The following is an 18,747-nucleotide window of genomic DNA, read 5'->3' as shown; positions in this document are numbered from 1 at the left end:
CCCGCCCGGCCTGGGGGCGGCCCCGCGCCCGCGCCTCGGCCCCGCCGCGCCCACCGCCCGCCCCTCGCTTCCTGCCACCGCCCCTCGGCCCGCCCCGCCGGGCCGGGTGTGCCCCGTGCCGCCGCTGCGCGCTCGGAGCCCGCGGAGCCGCCGCTCAGTCCAGCGCCATGGCCCGCGAGGAGGTGGCGGTGGCCGGCGAGGAGGCGGCGGCGGGCGAGGGCGGCGGGCTGCTGCTGGAGATCGTAGGCTCCCCGCTCAACCTGAGCCTGCTGGGCCTCTGCCTCTTCCTGCTCTACCAGATCCTGCGGGGCGAACGGCCCGCGGCACCCGCGGGCGACGCGGACCCGCCGCCGCTGCCCAAGATGAAGCGCCGCGACTTCACGCTGGAGCAGCTGCGGCCCTTCGACGGCGTGAGCGACCCGCGCATCCTCATGGCCGTCAACGGCAAAGTCTTCGACGTGACCCGCGCCAGGAAGTTCTACGGGCCCGGTGAGGGCGGGGGCTGCGAGACGGGCCCAGCCCGGGCACTCCGCGCGTTGTCCCGGGACCACCGGCCGGGGAAGCGCGGGGCGGGTCAGGGCCGGTGCTGCCGGGAGCGGAGATTCCCTCGGCGGGGATCAGTGCTCTCGCCTGACCCCATCCCGGCCCTGGTCCCGATGCGGAGGTTTGGGAAGGGCTCGGCGTGCTTGCCGCCGGGTTGGCTGCGCGCCCCTGCAGCGCTGGGAGAGCTCCGTGCCGGTGAGCCGGCGGGCAGGGCGACTGCTGCCGCCCGGGCTCCGGAGTCGGGCCCCGGTGTTGTAGAAACTCCGGCTTTGCCGGTTTACGGTGTTTCATTGTTCTCGGTGTTTTCCCATGTCAGGCTGCACGTACCATAAGAGGTTGGGCGGCTTTGTCGGCCTGGGTTAACTTTGCCTGATGGCAGGCAGCAGAAGCGAAGCATTCTCTCAGTGTTGACATTCCATTCCCAACTTTTAGTTGGTATCGCTCTATTGCATAATATTTATACTAAATACTTGGCAATTTAGATTAAACCAGCTTTCTACCAGGAGCATAGTTCAAACGTGCAAAGATTGAATAACCTATGCTCGTAGAGCAGCCAGGGATGAGGTGGGTAGGACTGTGTGCACCCAGGTGAAAGAGTTTTATCACCTCCACGAGGCCGTGGGGTTTTATTTTTATCAAAGGCTGCCTGTTAAAACCGCTCACTGAGGCTTGCTGATTTGTACCAGGATCTGCCTGGCATAACCACTCTTGAGCTGTCCAGACAGCCTGGTAGCTGCAGTAGCAAGCTGCCAGTGCTACTTAAGAGACAAGGAGAAAAATGCAGGAGACACCATGTTTTTGGAAGCGTTATCAGTTACTACTTTTGGGCCAAACATAGACAGGACTGTCACTGAATGATGCCAGGCTGTAACTTTGCATTCTGCAGCAGTCAGGATGATATGTACAGCAAGTTAGATGTGCAGTTCAGTATTTGCACAACCTAAAACTCATTTGACATAAGGTCCAAGCTTTAGATGCTGCATTCCTTGATGGCAGTAAAAGCTGCCTGTTGCATCTGATTTTGTAATTGAATGGTTTGCCACAACGTCTGGCTAGTTTGATTTTTATTTTAATGGAAAATTAAATTTTTCATTTAATTTAATTGGAATTAAATTAATTTTGATTAATTTAGGAAAAAGCACACTCTGGAAGTTGGCATGTGCTCTACAATAACCAGAGTTCACATCTAACTTCTTTAAGCTCTTTTTAGAAGAACTTTGAATGTCTAGTTGAACATGCCATATCTCAATTTTTGGCTTGTCTTGCAAGCAAGCTAATCATTAATTAAGTTTAGCAAGAGTTTATCTTGATGTCTCTTATCTGGTGTGAGTTGAATTTTTTGATCATTTGAGTTCATCTTGGATTTTGTTTTAATAGGTGTTTCCTCCAACTTGATAATTTCTAGTAGCTTTACTGTATTTTCTGTCAAGACATCCTTTCATCTCAAGTTAGAAGTATCCATTTCACCCCAGACACAGAAATCCTTCCTCTGTTCCTAAGGATGTGCATCCCAGTCTATATGCTTACCCTGTTTATATATGCCATGCACCACTGTGTGGTTCATTATCCTGATGTTTCAGCAAACCTCAGTATCTTTCTCCATTATTTTGTTTCTTGTCCTCTTCCTCTGTTTTCTCTTATTACCAATTAGAATAAAACTTTAAAGCATTTCAGAAACTTGAGGCACCTGATGCATGACTCAGGGTAGAAACTCATCATCTGTTTCAGTTTGGGGACTGTGATCCATGAAGATAACGTAGCTTCCATTACCTCTGCAATAATGCTGCTTATGTTTTTATTTTAAAGAGGGCCCGTATGGGATTTTTGCTGGAAGAGATGCATCCCGAGGTCTTGCCACTTTCTGCCTGGATAAGGAGGCACTGAGGGATACATATGATGACCTCTCTGATCTCAACGCTACACAGCAAGAGACCTTGAGGGACTGGGAGTCACAATTCACTTGTAAGCAATTTTAAACCTATTTACAAAGTAGTTAACTGGTAATAGGGGAAGCAATAGTTAAAAGGCTGTAGCCAGCTGGAACCATCATATATATATATAAATGATGGAAATTGCATACACCAGTAACTAGTATAGTGGAAATAAAATGTGTTTTGTTTTTAAATCTAGTGTTGAAAGATTTACTATAACCAGCTACAATGGAGTTTTCTCCACATGATGTCATTAGAAATCTCAGTCCTGACCTGATGTGCCCCTACTATTTTGGCCCTCTTCCTGTTTTAATTAAGACTGTTAATCATGCCACACTGAATGGTTGTTTTATTATGCTAACAAGCTTGTAGCAGAAACCAGAACTATGCTATCAAATATATGACTTGAACTAGTGTTAAAACCTACCTTTACAAGTGTTGAGCATCAGGACTGACAGTGAAATCCACTGTTTTTATTACTGTGTTCCTATTAAATATGTCAAATAGTTGCTTTAAATTGTTGTAACCACACTGCTAGTCTGACACACCTGTAATCAGGGGGTTCTTTTGCTTTGTTGAAGTTGACAGATAGGCAACATAGTATAGCTCTCAGCCCTTACGTGTCTTGGCATTTTTATGTGCTCAAAAGGAGATATAAAATAAATCAGAGGCTTAATCAATAATCAGATAGCAGACCCATCTCTGTCTTTGGGAGAAATTATCTCCCTTTTGTCCTATTGAATATTTGTAATGCACAACTTCCAAGTTGTGTCTGTGTGTGCACATATGTATGTGCATGTTTAATAGATGTAAGTAGTCTAACAATGCCTTTGGTTTTAACATTGGCAAGAGAAATAATCTAATCCAGGATTCTGTTTCTTTGGCTGCGTGAGTCCCTCGGTTTGTGTTTATTCATCTTTTGATTTAGGCAATAAAATGAGAGTTACATTCACTTCACATGATTCTTGCAACAGTAGTAGTAGTTAATTTTAGCTTTTCTCCTTTCCCCCAGTGTTTGGAACAAGTTACTCAGAGCTGTTTTATTGAAATATAGTTATCCTGCTCGTTCAGAAAACAGTTGGAGGAGTTTAAAAAGATGTCTCTTCAGGGCAGAAAAATTACTTGGGTTTTTTTTTTTTCCCCAGTTAAGTATCATCATGTTGGTAAGCTGCTGAAGGAGGGGGAGGAACCCACTGTGTACTCTGATGAAGAGGAAAAAGATGCCCAGGATGCAAAGAAAGAGTAGATACTGCAGTGAGGAACAATCTATTTTTGAAACATAAAGGACCATTTGTAACATTCCACTTCTGTTTCAGAAGGTGCAGCAGCAGCCAGACTTACAAAAGGTCCAGAGGTACAGTGAATGGTTTCTTTTCAAATATTTCCTTTTCAAATTCAGTGGGAAGCTTCTGAAGGTCTATTATGTCTTCCTTTAAACCCACATAATAAGTATGCATGACAAATGTCTGTGCAAAAGTAAACTGCAATTTTGGCAATAAAGGACTGTTTTCCTGCTATCACCATTTAGTGCAAAGTAGGTTGAAATCAAGTTTTTCATTACCAACCTATCACTGTGGAGATAAGCACATTACTCACTTCACATATGCAACACAAAGACCACTAAATCTTCTTTTGTGTTAGCTTCTGCAGGATCTGGCCCCTGGGTTGTAATTCCTTTAGAAAAGGGACTATATTTTGTTTGTCCACAAAGCATCATACTCATTTGTTGTGCAGTGTAATGCATTATTATGTAAGATAATTTGGCTTTCAAGGCATTGCATTAGCAACTTACAGATGAAACACTAACTGCTTTTGAAAAAGATTAAGAATTTTTGAGAGGTTAAATCACTTTTTAGTATTTAATAAAGACTGATGAATGCTTGATGTATTCAACATGCATAATTCTGCATAGACTAATATTCTCTGTTCACTTTCAAAGCACATCTACAATGTTACAGAAGTTTAGATAGTGAGTGGAACTAGGCATCCCTAAAGGTACACCATGGAGTGTGACTTGATTATTGTTCATTTGATTTTCTTCTTAGTAAAAAGCACTCTTGTGAATGTTAATGGAATTATATTAAACATGGAAGATCAGCTGCTCTTGATTCCTAGGCCTAAAAAAGAAGTTGCTGGTATGGCATGATTAGCAAGTGCTCTTGTACATACACCTTTACCTAGTACAAAAACATTACTAGTCAACATCACATACAATAAGTTTCCTGTACAAAATAAAACAGTGTAAGCTGTTTCTGCATTGAGGCCTTTGTTGGTTTGGAATGTTGCCATTAAAAGAAATGACACAATCTCATGCATAACCAGCAGTGCTATACTTGCGGACCTGACCTTTGAGTTGCTTTTTACATATTTGCTCTCTTGGCTTACCTCTATGCTTAATTACTTAGTTTTTTCCTAAGTGACCTGCGTCCTACCAGAGAGGGCTGGGTAAATAGATATGACCAAGGAAAAATGTAAATGTTCATCATCCAAAACACTTCTGTAAAAGTTTCTCATAAATTCCAAGATAACTAATGATTTGCTGATTACTTGTGAACTTGTTTCTTGTCCAGGTGATTCTGCTAGTGCAGAATATCCAGGGTGCCTGTCTGGTGTAATTCCCTCTGTTTCATTTCTCTGACTCGACTGTCTGGTTGTTTCAATTTGGCAACATGTCCAAAATGATGAACTGAGTCCCGAGTGGGAAGGTGTAAACTAGGCAAAAGTGTTCAGAAGTAGAGCATGTTGCACTACAGCAGCTTTCATAAACAAGTTGACACAACATATTAAAGTGCCTGAGATCATCTGTGGTGAGGGCAACTGACTCTCCCTCAGTCCCAACGCTGTCCTGGGATTTTCTTTTGGTTGCACTGGGCCTTCCAATGAAGAGCAAGGTTGTTTGAGCCAGGGTTGTGTAAAGTGGTACTGTATGAACTACCTGACGAAGGTCTAGAGACACACGTAGACCTTGTCATGACCTTTGTGTTGCTGTTTTATTTTTAGAGACATTTATACTCTTTGCAAACTACTACTAATGGTTTACCTCAATTTGGAAATGTGCTTTTATTTGTTTAAGGCAGAAAATAAAATACTCTTGCATAATGGTGGAGATTGTTTTTATTTACTGCAACCAAATATTATATTTAATACTCCCCTAATGTTTCGAGTTTTAGATTGTCTTTCTCTGATCTGTCACATTATCCAATGCATAGATTAAAATATATTCTAATGGAATGCTTAAAAACTGTAAATGCATTTTGCTACTAAAACTTTAACAGAATATTAAATAGAGAATGCGCTCTATTGCAAAAACAGTGTTAGGCAGAAAAAAAAGCTCTAAGTAATTGTTAATACTGAGCAAAAGCTGGAGCTTTGAAAGGCTGTAACCTACCCTTAAGTGGACCCAATCACTTGACTCTAAAGTTACTCCATAGCATTTTCCAAGGAACTGAACACTATTGTAAGGATTAATCAGTACATCAGAACGTTATGCATCACAAAGAAAAATAGTAACAAAAATGATGGTAACACAAGACAAAGCTCATTGTTAATACTTCTTGGGGAGGAGGTATGACACTTTGGTAAGACTGCTACTTTTTCAAGGAAAACAGAGAATTTCTTGTGAAAGAAGAAGTGTGTCACAAAAGCTGCTCATAAAGCAGCAGGAATGGGTTTTATTTCCTTCCAAAGTGCTGAAGAAAATGGATGGGTTTTAGCTTCTTTTTTAGTCTGTTCATTACAACTTGAACCCTTCCTTCAACAGTGACTGGCAGCAATGACTGTGCAAAAAGAACCATGCCAGGCAGCTTATCAGGCTGTACATTAACCAGGTAGGAGATGACAACCAATTAATTGCAGTGAACATCACTAATCTCCCTCATCTGACATGTCCAACACCTGTCACAAAGATCTGCTCCAGGACAAATCAAAACAATTGAGTTGTATCTTATTTTCAACCAAAGTTAGCTGCTTTGTAAAATTCAGATATTCTTTCACCTGGACTTCACCTGTCTGCAATCACCTTTATTAGCTCTTACTTCCTGCTGTTTCAGTTAAAAAAAAAAAATCAGTATTGAATGCTTCTGTTGAAAATTACGTAAGGGGTTTTATGAAAGGTGAGGCATTTCTATGCATTGCCTGCAATCCCTGGATTAAGAAGAAAGGGCTTTATATCATAATTGCTGTATTGTATTTCAGGCAGATGGACTGATTTAATAATGGGCCTTGGGTACTTCTGCTTTAAAAGCAGCCTGTAGGATTTTGACTTCAGCATTCAGCACAAGGTACAACCCACAGCTCACATATTTTCAGTAACAAAGCATTGTTCAGTCCACTTCTCTTCATACCAGCTCTTTGAGGAGGCATTTTCACTAGTTCTGTACAGAAAATTAGATTTGATAGCAAGATCTGCAGTCTCAGGGCCCAACTTCATACATGTCAAAGTAAACAGTGTTTCCATAAAAAGCACCCAGCCTCTTGGAACAGCAGCTGGGCACAATAGCACACATCAGGTTCAAACTGAAAGTTGTGAAATTAACCCAGAAGTGTTCTACATTTCCACTGATTAACTATATAAATGCATCTTTTCATTTACTAAATGTTTTAATTGCTAAAACATTCTGTAACTTTCATACGTGGGATATGACATTTATATCTGTAACAACTAAAATCCAATCTACAAAGCCATGCATTTTAAAAGTTTTAAAGCAATCTGTTACATGTATCTTTAAAGATTAGCCTTCAGGATAAAAGATCATATTAAGCAGTCCAGTGTATGAAAAGGTGGGGGTCCTATTAAATGTGCTGACAGGAAATTCTGTGGCAGAGGTTGCCAGAAGAAATTGGATGCCCCATCCCTGGAGGTGTTCAAGGCCAGGTTGGACACTGCTTGGAGCAGGTGGAAGGTGCCCATTCCCTTGGCATGGGGGTTGGAACAAGATGGTTTTTAAGGTCCCATTCCAAACCATTCTATGATTTTGTGAAAAGCAAAATTATTATTTAAACACCTGAAATCAGGTTCCAAATAATGACGAATAGGAAACACAGAAGTTCTCTTTCGGTATGAAGATTACAATGATGTCTCACATTTTTAAGTGCATGCGTATTTTATTAACTAACAATGTTTTACATGGAATGAGGACTTGGGAGATAAAGCAAATCCTCTATCAATTTCAGTCAATACAGGTGAACGCATGAAGCAATTACAGAAATGGAGTATTTATTTGTTACTGGTTATTGTGACAGCATGTTGATAAAAACTGGAAATTTACACTGAAGGAAATCTTTAGTTCCTTTTCCCCCAGATTAACAAAAAGCAGTATTTCCTCACCTGTCACCAAAAGGCCTGTCTCATGGGAAATGGGTACTCATGGACACAAAACTGTATAGATTGACAGAGGGAAGTTTTTTATCTTTAATCTGCAAATATTGCATAGAGAAAAAACACCCTTGGTATGTCACATCAGTGCAACTGAAAACATTTTACACAGTCACCAAATACAATAGTCCCTCTTCATTATAACTGTATAAAATACTAAAGGGGAGACTTAAGAGGGGCATAAATGTTCTCCAAAATAGTCAGAAAATATTTCTGTCAGGAAAATAACATTTTTAGATAAAAGTAATAGATTAACAGTACTTTGAGTAACAACCATTTGTCATTCATGACCCTGAAAAGGCACTCAATGTCTAAACATATGAACAGAAAGACTGATAAAACCTAGAGGAATCACCAGTATTGAAGACTGGGGGAAAACCTATCTACCACAAACAATTACTCTTTTTTTTCTTACTATTTATTAGAGCAGAAGTTACAAACATGGGTAAGATCTTATCTAATGAAGGCAACATTTTCACATTAACTTCATCTACTGACATGTAATAAATAAAGCATAATAAAATGAAAGCTGTAATAATCAGTGTACTGAACTTCAAACTCTGTACCTTGCTAAGGGACTTTGTCCAGAAGCAATTGTGGCTGTCTTCTAGATATAGCCAGATGAATAAATATGGATATAATTCAAGCTCCTAGACTGCATTTTCCCATTTTTATCTACATGCAGCACAACTCTGACAACATTTCACAATTCCTCTGGAAAGCATTTGTAGGCAAATTCATACTAAACAGCTACCTCACTATATGTGCCTTCAAAATCTTGTGAACTGTCAACCTGCATTTACATGGGGACTGTCAGCAGGCTGAGATGCACTGCCCTTTCATTATCTAACACTCAGAGCTTTGCTTTAGACAACCATTCAGATTCCTGGAAGCACTACACTGAGCAAAAGTTCAGTGAAATCCTCCCAAAAGCCAGCAAGTTTTCAGAAACACTTCTAGAATTGTGAATAGAAAACAAGGATTCTTCTAGTGTGGGTTTTACAGAAGATGGGACTTTTTTCACATTTGGAAATCTATTACTTCTCAAAATTGAGTATCAATGTCCCCCACACCTTCCAGTCCCATCAATATAACAATCTGACAGAGGAGGCACTTCATATGCTTGCTCTAGGACTGACAATTAGGTTCTTTCCCAATTACTCATTATTTGTAAATGTTATAGTTTACATGATTCTCTGCATTCAATCAAAGTGTAATGCTCCAAGATCTCAGTCTGTGCCCTTTCAAGTTCTTTAGCCACTAGTCCATGGAAGTTTGTTCTGGCTCTGGGGAAAATTTTGGTCCTGTTATTCAAAAGGCAAACACAGATTCTGCTTCTGTGCCAAACTACATGAGTTAGATATTCTAACCAAAGGAATTACGTAAGCAAGAAAAAAAAATCAAAAATCAACCCAGTAGTTCATATACCTTTTAATGATCAAAGGGCTTTCTTCTCCCACTACTTTACAAAAACTTCAGAGTTATAATACAGTAACTGTTCAGCATCCTCTTCTGGGCTCTCCTCCACAGAAAGTATCTGAGAAGGGGTTTGTCTGAATTATTTCAAGAGGAAATAGAGGGCATCCTCTGGCATCTGCATCCATCTCTCTTCTGAACATTAATTTCCTCTCATCTCCTGTAGATAAGAAAAAGTAACTTGAAATGAGTTTGTCAGGCTGTAAGGATATCCACCAACCAACTGGAAGCACAGTAAATTGTAAAAAAGGCTCTAAGAACAGCCAGTAGCAATCCTGTATGAACATCAGATGTATTTTAGCTATGTAAAAATTTACTCACCTGAGACAGTACTTCTCACACAGCTGTGCCACACACTGAATTGTCTATCAGTGTTTTAGTTGTCTACAGCATGTTGTTACCATGTATGTTGTTAACAGAATAACCACCATCTGCTAGTGCCCAGGACAGATACTGTGCTACCCCGTTAAGTAGACAAATATTACTCTTGAGCTGCAGCTGTGTGTTTCAGAGCTAAACGGAACAAACCCTTAATTGCAGAGAAGTTGCACTGGTTTTTTTTATGCCATGCTTATACCTTTTAAAACCAAAAACCATTCATCACTGTAAGAACTATGGCAACCTCACCTGCCACAGACCTGTCAAATTCAGTCCCCTTAGCTGTGCTGTCCCTCTCTCACCTCTCCTCTGGAGGGTCTCCTGAAGGGGTGAGCTGTCATGAGGGGTAACATCTGGTGCTGCCATAGAGATGTGATGTGTCTTGAATTTCACTTTTTTGTGCAACATTTTCTTACATTTTCTCTGTATCTTTCTGAGCGACTCCAGCTGCATGCAACTGTCCGTCTCTGAAAAGCCACATTCATCAGATAAAAGATTAGAAGAAAGCTTTTTTCGCTTTTTCTTCATTTTATGAGCACTTTTCTCCTTTTCCCTGGATTGTCTCTCACTTTTCTTTCCTTCATATCTTAATTTACTACTAGACCTCTTGCATGACTTTTTAAGTTTACGTTCACACTGCCTTGCCAAGCCCTCATGGACAGAATTAGAACAGGAGCTACATTGGCTGATTTCCTTCTCTTGACCTTCCAGAGCTACATTTTTATGGAAAACCAGTAATTTTCTTTCCCCGGCTCTTGCAGACAAGTACCCTTTATTACAACTGCTGTAAATTTCTTCATACCTTCTTTCTGCTCTCTTCACTGAGCCGCCACATGCCTCTCTAAGGTACTCAGAATCACTGATCTCTTCCAACAAATCCTTTAATCTGCAAGCAGATCTACATGTTCCATATGGTACAGTGCCTTCATCTCTACCATCTTCTTGTTTGAATTCCTCATTATGAGTAACAGTAGTGAACTCCAAAGAATGATTCAGTCCAGCATGTGGTACATGATCAACAGTGAGTGAGTCATTCCTCTGCACCTGCAGCTTTTTTGCAAGCTTGCCCCCATGGACCTTGCTTTCTAACACTTTGTCTGTTGACTCAAGCTCCCCAAGAGTGATCACCAGCCTATAATTACTATCACTACTACAATTTCTCTTGTGGAGGTTTTGTACAGGACTCAAGTCTCTGAAATGCTGACCATGTTTGTTACTCAAGCTGGTGTCAAACCCACTACCATCATCAGACACCACTCGCTTCCACCGGGACTTGTTCGCAATGGTTTTTGGCTCTAAGCAAACACGTGCATAACGTGGTGTCTGATAGTAGTTTAATAAATAATGGATGAATTCATCAGTCTCATAAACCTTTTGCTTTCTGCAATCATCTTCCTCAGACAATGTCTGTGTGTGAACTACATCCAGTGGTGGGTGGTGCCTTCCAGGGAGAGGTTCGATGACCCTGCCGTGCTGGGTAACCGTGATCAGCAAAGGCCCGCAGCCTTCGGTGGAGGAGGTGCCCACATCTCTGCCAGGCAGTCCGTCAGAGCTTGGGGCTGGAGAGGGATCATTTAAAATTGTCCTGACTAAGTGACAAGCAGGTGCATGGAAGTTACTCACATCTCCTTCCTCACAGCATAAACCACTACCTTTTTGGGTTAACGGGCACTTAAACTCCTTACGTTTCAGCTCTTTGTGCGTACGATAAAGGGAGTTAATCAGCTCCTGCTGTATGTCTTTAATTGCTGTTTCAGAAAATGAATTGTCCTTCTTTACACCCAGTGAAGGATCCGCTTTTTGACTTGCCAACTGCGAAACCAAAAAAATAGAAATTTATTTAACACATCATGTTCGTAATTAAGAAGGCAATGTCAGATGTAATGGGGCTCTAAAATTCAGGCAGAATGGCAAGGGTGGCCTCTGACTTCAAGTCATAGTAAATTACAGTCCCTTAGAAATCTTTTACATTAAGGATTGAGAAAAATACACACTTGTTAAAAGCTGCAAGCAAATTTTTCTTTGCAAATAGTGGAGACAAAGCCATATTAGAAATTAAAACCACTGTTTTCATTTGAAACCTTTTTTGCCCAAAGCACTAAATTAAACCTGCAAACATTAATCTGTGTGCAAAACACTCAAATTTTTATCACTTCTCTGTTGACTTTCTCAAGACATTATCTGAATCAAACAGAAATAAGCCTGGTAATGAGTGCTGGCCAAGAAAAATAAGAGGCTATTAGAAATCCAACAGGTATAATCTTTGCCAATTTAGTTCAGTCACTTGTAGACCTGAGACCAAAACAAGCAGAGAGAGCATCACTTATGTCCCCACTCCAAAATTCCTTGCTTGCAACACTGGATCAAGTCTAATAGAGCTAAAACAGCCTTTCCAGCCCTATTTTTTACTCAGTAAAGACAAGGTCTTGAAAAAGCACCAAAGGCAAAGTTTCTGGGTGAAAATGCACTATGTTTGCTCTCAGGGCAAGACTGAGAGCAGATTATCCCATGACACAGATCTCAGACCTTCTCAGTGTTCAGTCAGCCCCAAAGCAGTCTTCTGAATAGCATCAAGATATCAAATGTCTAGTGAATTATTCAAGCTCTAATAGGTATCCTTAAAAGTTTAAAATACGTTTTAAAATAGTCTTACTTTCACACGATTTAACAGCACTGTAAGCAGTCTGACAGACTCCACTCTTCTCTGAGCTAGCAGGGATTTCCTTTCTTCCCATTCAGGCATATTCTCTGTCCACTGCTGTTCTTCAGCCGGTACTTCCTGCTGCTTTGGGGGATGTTCCTCATCTCCATCTATCTGCCTCTCTTCTCTCCTCTCGCGCTTAGCTTTCCTTTTTCTCTCTTGAACTTCTTTTCATCACCACGTCTTTTTCTAGGTAATTATCAATATGGGACAATTTAGATGACACTTGTTTTACATTGTGCATCCTGGGGAATTGGATGTAAGTCTTTGAAGTGCTAATAATAAGCAGTCATCAAGAATCACATGTGGCTAACAGGGAATGTCGTTTGCTTAAATAACAACTTTCAAAAAAACGTAAATTACACACACCCAAACTGATCCCCACAGTTAGAAAGTTGTCTCCTCAAACGGTCTGTACTCTTGGGTTTTCTTTATAAGCACTGCCAAGACAACAGCATCACATGATTGTTTTCCCCAAGGACACAACTAGAGACTAATCATTTGGATCTAATTCTTAAATTAACAAATCTCCCCTACAGATTAGCATGAGGGTTCCATTTAAGAGGTATTACAAGAGTAATTCAGGGGTTATCACTGAGCAAGGCTTACCCAGAGCCAAGGCTTTTTTTGCTCCTCACCCACCCCACCAGTGAGGAGGCTGGGGATGAACAAGGAAATGGGAGGGGACCCAGCCAGGACAGATGATCCCAGCTGACCCAAAGAATATCCCAGACCATCTGGCCTCATGCTCAGCAATAAAGCTGGAGGAGGAAGGGGGGGCATTTGGAGTGATGGTGTTTGTCTTCCCAAGTCACTTATATGGGGTGGAGCCCTGCTGTCCTGGGGATGCAGAACACCTGCCTGCCCCGGGGAAGTGGGGAATAAATTCCTTGGTTTGCTTCCCTTGTGTACATGGCCTTTGCTTTACCTATGAAACTGTCTTGATCTCAACCCTCAGTTTTCTCACTTTTACCTTTGTGATTCTTCTTCCATCCCACTGGGGAGAGGAGGAGGGAGTGAGCATCTGTTGTAGGACTTAATTACCAGCTGGGCTTAAACCTCAACAGGCTATTACCACTTTTTGGAAACTTTGCCCTGTAGGAAGTAGCTCTACCAAATAATCAACATGACACATCACAAAAACCTCCAGAAAATTCAAGGAACAGTGTTCACACATATGAGTGTTTTTTTAAGAAGTATTTGAATAAGGAAGAATTAGCAATGGAAGCATAGCAGTGTTTTTAGAGACCTAGCATTAGATTCACTATGCTCTGCATTCTAAGTGTCTCTTTTTTTCAAGAAGGTGCATAACATGATTGATTACTAACGACAGTTTAGGACACCATCCAAACACATTATCTAAAGAATTAAAACTTCAATATACTACTATTACTCATATGCAAATTTAAGAACACTGCACTAAAGATATCACCGTTAAAATGGGTAAAGACAGAAAAGTATTCATTTCATAGCTGTGGACTGTCCAGTCAGCTGGGAGGTACTGAGAAATGTACATCACATTAATTTTATTTCAGGCATAAGGACATTGATTTAAGATGATGCAGCATAGAGCAATACAAAAAGCCCACATGCAGAACCTTAAGGAATCAATCTTCAGAACAAATTTGAGAGTAACAGCTCTCTGATTTCACTGTAGGCCCACAGAATCATAGAATAATCCAATCTCAAAGAGGCCTTGGCATATCTCCAATCTAGCCTTTCTCATAATCCAGACCCCTGCATGGGATGCCTTACATGCAGAATTATCATAATGGTTTTCTTTCCAATATATAAATTAACAACTACATAGTATTGTTTCAATTTCTTCAACTCCTGTTTCCTCAAAGCCTGGATTTTACTCGGTATGAGGAAGTGTAACAACTATCAAGAAAATGGGACATTCTCTAAAAATATACTGTCACCTTTCAACCCCCTCTCTTTTTTTCCCCCTTTTTCGAACGTGCTCCTGTTCTTGCAGCTTTAGTCTTTCCAGGCTTCTCTGTCTTATGGTTCCTTCACTAAAAATGTCTGGTTTGTTTTAAAAGCCACCTGTCACAGAAGAAGCAGAATCAGACTTAGCAGCCCATTTTGCTGTGTATTTATACAAACACAGACAACCTGATGAGCAAATGAGAGACCCCAGGTGACACCAAAATACCACTACACTCATGAGAATGCCTCTCTCTACCCTGACATACCAGAACTTCTGAAGTTCATTCTGGGTTGTCAACCCAGCTCAAACACCCCTCTCTCAAATGTCTCCTCCTGCTGTGACATCAGGGCTCACAATCTGCCATCATACCTTTGAGCAAACCCCTTCCTGCTAGGCTCTTCTGGGGACTCAAAGTTCAGCACAGCATTCCTAGTTGCAGGAGTCATGCAGTTCTACAAAACTAGAGTTCACTGACTCTTAGAACAACGTATTTTGGGTCAAATGCTTGTTTGGTTGCTTAAAAATTTATGGATTCTGTTGATGTGTGCTGCATTTCATCAGCTTCAAATGCCCAGATGTGAGCACATTAAAAGAAAACGCTCAAGTAAGTTGCATCAAGGTCTGTCTCTACAAAAAAAAAAATAAGTAATAGGAAGCATTATTTCCAGCACAGAGGGATATTTCAGGGTCACAGTTTAGAAATTATCATCTGGGAGAAAAAAATGAAACAGGGTATTCCCTAATAAGTGCTTATGGAGGTAAATCAATAGGCTGCTGAAATTAAGCTTACAGGTTGCACATCTTCTTTTATAATGCCACACTAGGCATAACACTTCAGAGGATTCATCTCTCAACATACTTAAACAAAAAGGTACCCTTTTCTGACCAATAATCACCAGGCAGCTGCTACACCTACTTCATATTTAACAATAAGAAACTAAGTATCTTTCAGAGTCTTGTCAGTTCCTGAGATCATCTCTCCGTTTCAGTGCCAACTACACTGAAAATATTGACAACCTTTAGCTTACCAGAGAAATTTTTCAGGAAATCAAAACAGTATAATGCTAGATTTTGATTAAAGGAGTTAAGTTCAGATACCTGAACTCCATATGTAAGTATACGTACATTTAGTACAAACAGGATAGTCACACAGGGTTTTTTTGGCCCCTCATATGCTTAATTGTACAAAAAGTTTACAGAGAGGCTTCCACTGGTTATCAAGGACTTTTCAGGCCTAAATCCAAGGAAAAAGAAACAGAAGTTGGCAAACCACCATCTGTGCCCGTTTTTTTCCACAAAATCTCAGCACCTAATTACAAGTAAAGCTTTGTGTATTTTAATGCTGTCCATATGCTATATTTTTCTTTATTTTATAGACACAATTTTAACATAAATACAGACTAAATCACATGGAGAAAAAAAGATACATATACAAAGAGAACTGCAAGAGTGCCACATAAAAGCTTCCACTAAAGGAACATGACAAAAAAGTTTGTAAGAGGGTTTTCACAGATCATACACTATACTGTTATTACTTGAAAAATGCCTGTTTGCTTTCAACCTGGGAATCTACAAGGGAAGACAAGCACAGAAACTGTTTGAGAAAAGAGGGTGACTACATTTTATTGAGAATAACAAAGAAAAAAACCCACATAGGTACTGGAGAAAAAGCTGGTGCTGTTAATACAAAATAACCAGGAATCTCTGGAAGCAGCAGCTACAGTACAGACTGCAACACTGAATCGCTCCTCTTAGGGAACTGCAGCCAAATGCAGTCAGAATTAATTGTAACTTTGTCAGGCAAGGCTGAATCTCTCAGGATTAACCTCTGCACACAGCTGTGCATGTATACAGACACACCTTCAGTGTCTCATATAAGCAAAACAGATACACAAAGCACTTTCTACAAGACTGAAGCAGTGAGTAATCTCTAGAGTCCTTTCTGCCCACTGTGCATTCAGATAAAGAGCTTCCTAAAGCTTTCCACCAAGTTAGTGCCAACCAAACTTCTGCCACCCCATTAGGATTTGTTGTGCAGCAGGTTAAAACACCCAGGACTCTGTTGTTACAACCTGTAGAGATATGAATGTCAAGCCTGCAGACCACCTGGTGTACACAAAATCTTGCCCTGTTTTGCAAGAACATCTTTTATTAAACCAACTGATATATTATCCTGCCCTTGCAAATCTTCTTTCACTTATACCCTTACACCATCACAGCTGCAACCATCTTCCTACTACTGCAATAAATCACCTAAAAGCCCTAAACTCTCTTCATAGAGCTGAGTAAGCTATAGTGGTTTGCTAGTGCACACCATTACCCTTGCTCTTCCCCACTTGTGCTCATAGCCAGGAGCTCTTCAAGCATCATAAATTTATTTCTCTCTACATAACTGTGAACAAGGCATAGAATTATTTACTGGCTGATTCAGTGACTTGCTGCTCAGCAGCATGACCTTTTGGAATCAACCCTGACCTATTAATAAGCCACTACCTTAACTGCTGCAACTGACAAATTACAAGGAATTTGACTTTCAACCCCTTTTTCAAATTATTATTTCCTTTTGGCCACTCTGCCATGGTAAAAACATTTGGAACACATCTGCCCTTGCACTAGGATTTCCTGCAATAACTGAAGGCTGAACTGTCCTTATCTTACAACACCCTAAATTGTGTCACCTAAGTTCATCCTTTAAAACAAACTTACACTTCTGGGAAAAATTAACAACCTGGCAATATCTAACCTGAAACACTCACACAGTCCATATGAGCAATATGCAAGTATTGGGAATAATTGTTCCAAAGGCATCCCTCACATTTGCTCACTGTACTGCTGTCTCAAATAGCTCTTACCATCCCCAGTTTCCCAGCTGGTCACTCATGCCAGGCCCTGGGTCATCACAACCCTTTCAGAGACCATACCATCAACCAGGTCAGGATAAAAGATTATCTTAAAGAGAAAAAAAAAATCATAATTTCCCAGGTTACTTTTCATGCTCTCACAGACAGTGTAGCTCCTAAGCAGTCCCACCAGCAGAGGTGAAGGCAAGCTCAAGGAAGAGGAAAAATTTTAATTCTGCAGAGGTGAGTATGCAGGAGCACTATAAGCTAATGCAATGTGGCAACTCTATGTATTGATCCCCAGCAGCAGACTTTATCATGAGGGGGAAAAAAACTGGAGTTGTTTGCCTGGAGAAAAAGAGACTCAGGGGGACCTTATGGCTCTCTACAATCACCTGAAAGGAGGCTGGATCCAGGTGGGGGTTGGTCACCTCTCCCAAGTAATGAGAGAGGAAATGGCTTCACATCACATCAGAGGAGGGTTAGATTGGATATTAGGAAAAACTTCTCCACTGAAATGGTAATCAGGCATTAGAAGAGGCTGGAAACACGACCCCTGGAAGCCTACAAATGGTTTGTGGCTACGGCATTTGGAGACATCGTTTAGCAGTAAACACGGTAAATGTTACTGGTTAAACTCTGTGATCTTAGAGGGCTTTTCCAACCCTAGCGATCCTATGACAAGCACTTACCAGAAAGTCACTTGGAGAAGTTTAAAGAAGAGCTTTAAACTGATTTTTAACAAATTAGTTTATCCAGCCTGCTCTATGCAAAATTAACTGAAGTGCCGCTGTTCTCACGAATATTGCGATAAAGGAGCGTTTTGAAGCGAACACTGCCAGCCCCGTTGTGCTCCACGCTGTCTGAGGTGAGGATAACACACACCGCCACCCCAGCCCAATGGATGCAGCCACTGCAGGCCGCGTCCCCGAGCTCCGGCAGCGCCGGCCGAGGGCAGCCCGGCGGGCAGGGCCCAGCCCTCGGCGGCTTCAGCGGGAGCCGCGGAACCGCGACCCGGGGGTCCCGCTGCCCCGCCCCGGCTGCCAGCCCCGGGCAGGTGCGGAGCCGGCTCGGGCTGCCCGAGCGCCGCAACAACCGAGCCGGGCCGGGCAATCCCCAGCGCCGGGATCCCCCGGGCCCAGGCCCGCCGCGCCCTCCGCACCGGCCGGGCTCCTCCGGCCCGGCCCGCCGCCGCCCCCGCGGCGCCGGAGCACGGGGAGGGTCGATCCGCCCGTCCCGGCAGGCCTGCGGGCTCCGGGCAGCCCCAGCGGAGCCGCCGGGAGCCGCCCCAGCAGCCGCGACAACTTTCCCTGGCGGAGCGGGCACCGCGGCCCGGCTCGCCCCACCCGGCCCCGGAGCGCCCTCCGCCGGCAGCGCCCGCTCCCCCGGGCCGGCCGCTCTTACCGTCCGGCCGCCGCGGCACCGCCGGCCCTTCGGCCGCCACCCGGGGCGGAGCGCGGCCGCGCCCATGGGCCCGCCCCCGGGGCGCGGCTCCTCCGCTCCGCCCGCCTCGCCCGCCGCAGCGCGGCCGCACGCCGCTCGGTCTGGGGGCTTTCTCGGGTGTTCTGGAG

General features: G+C 42.5%; 2 protein-coding genes across 8 annotated transcripts; one reads left to right on the top strand and one right to left on the bottom strand.

Annotated features, from left to right (window-relative positions):
- Positions 1-88: 88 nt before the first annotated feature.
- On the top strand, positions 89-5,573 carry PGRMC1 (progesterone receptor membrane component 1). Its single transcript, XM_053955632.1, has 3 exons — positions 89-489; positions 2,350-2,505; positions 3,620-5,573. Exons 1-3 carry the CDS (start codon positions 168-170, stop codon positions 3,718-3,720), a joined length of 579 nt encoding a protein of 192 aa, XP_053811607.1. The 5' UTR covers positions 89-167; the 3' UTR covers positions 3,721-5,573.
- Positions 5,574-7,672: 2,099 nt separating this feature from the next.
- Positions 7,673-18,653, bottom strand: LOC128795115 (A-kinase anchor protein 17B-like). 7 transcript variants are annotated; one of them, XM_053955631.1, is made up of 8 exons: positions 17,869-18,219; positions 17,189-17,285; positions 14,326-14,452; positions 12,773-12,843; positions 12,356-12,592; positions 10,505-11,514; positions 10,005-10,169; positions 7,673-9,484 (listed from the first exon to the last, which is right to left on the bottom strand). In XM_053955631.1, the coding sequence occupies exons 5-7, from the start codon at positions 12,443-12,445 to the stop codon at positions 10,115-10,117; spliced, it is 1,155 nt and encodes a 384-aa protein (XP_053811606.1). In that variant the 5' UTR covers positions 12,446-12,592; positions 12,773-12,843; positions 14,326-14,452; positions 17,189-17,285; positions 17,869-18,219; the 3' UTR covers positions 7,673-9,484; positions 10,005-10,114. The 7 variants fall into 7 exon arrangements, 5 of the variants coding, with proteins under 5 accessions (XP_053811606.1, XP_053811605.1, XP_053811602.1 ...); XM_053955630.1 differs by having other exon boundaries at positions 9,952-11,514; positions 17,869-18,220; XR_008433404.1 differs by lacking the exons at positions 12,773-12,843; positions 14,326-14,452; positions 17,189-17,285 and having other exon boundaries at positions 11,388-11,514; positions 17,869-18,200.
- Positions 18,654-18,747: the final 94 nt, after the last annotated feature.

The sequence above is a fragment of the Vidua chalybeata genome, chromosome 14 (genome assembly GCF_026979565.1).
Source record: "Vidua chalybeata isolate OUT-0048 chromosome 14, bVidCha1 merged haplotype, whole genome shotgun sequence".
NCBI classification, from domain to species: domain Eukaryota; kingdom Metazoa; phylum Chordata; class Aves; order Passeriformes; family Viduidae; genus Vidua; species Vidua chalybeata.
The sequence above is the reverse complement of the archived record's forward strand: the minus strand, read 5'-3'. Positions and strand labels throughout refer to the sequence as shown.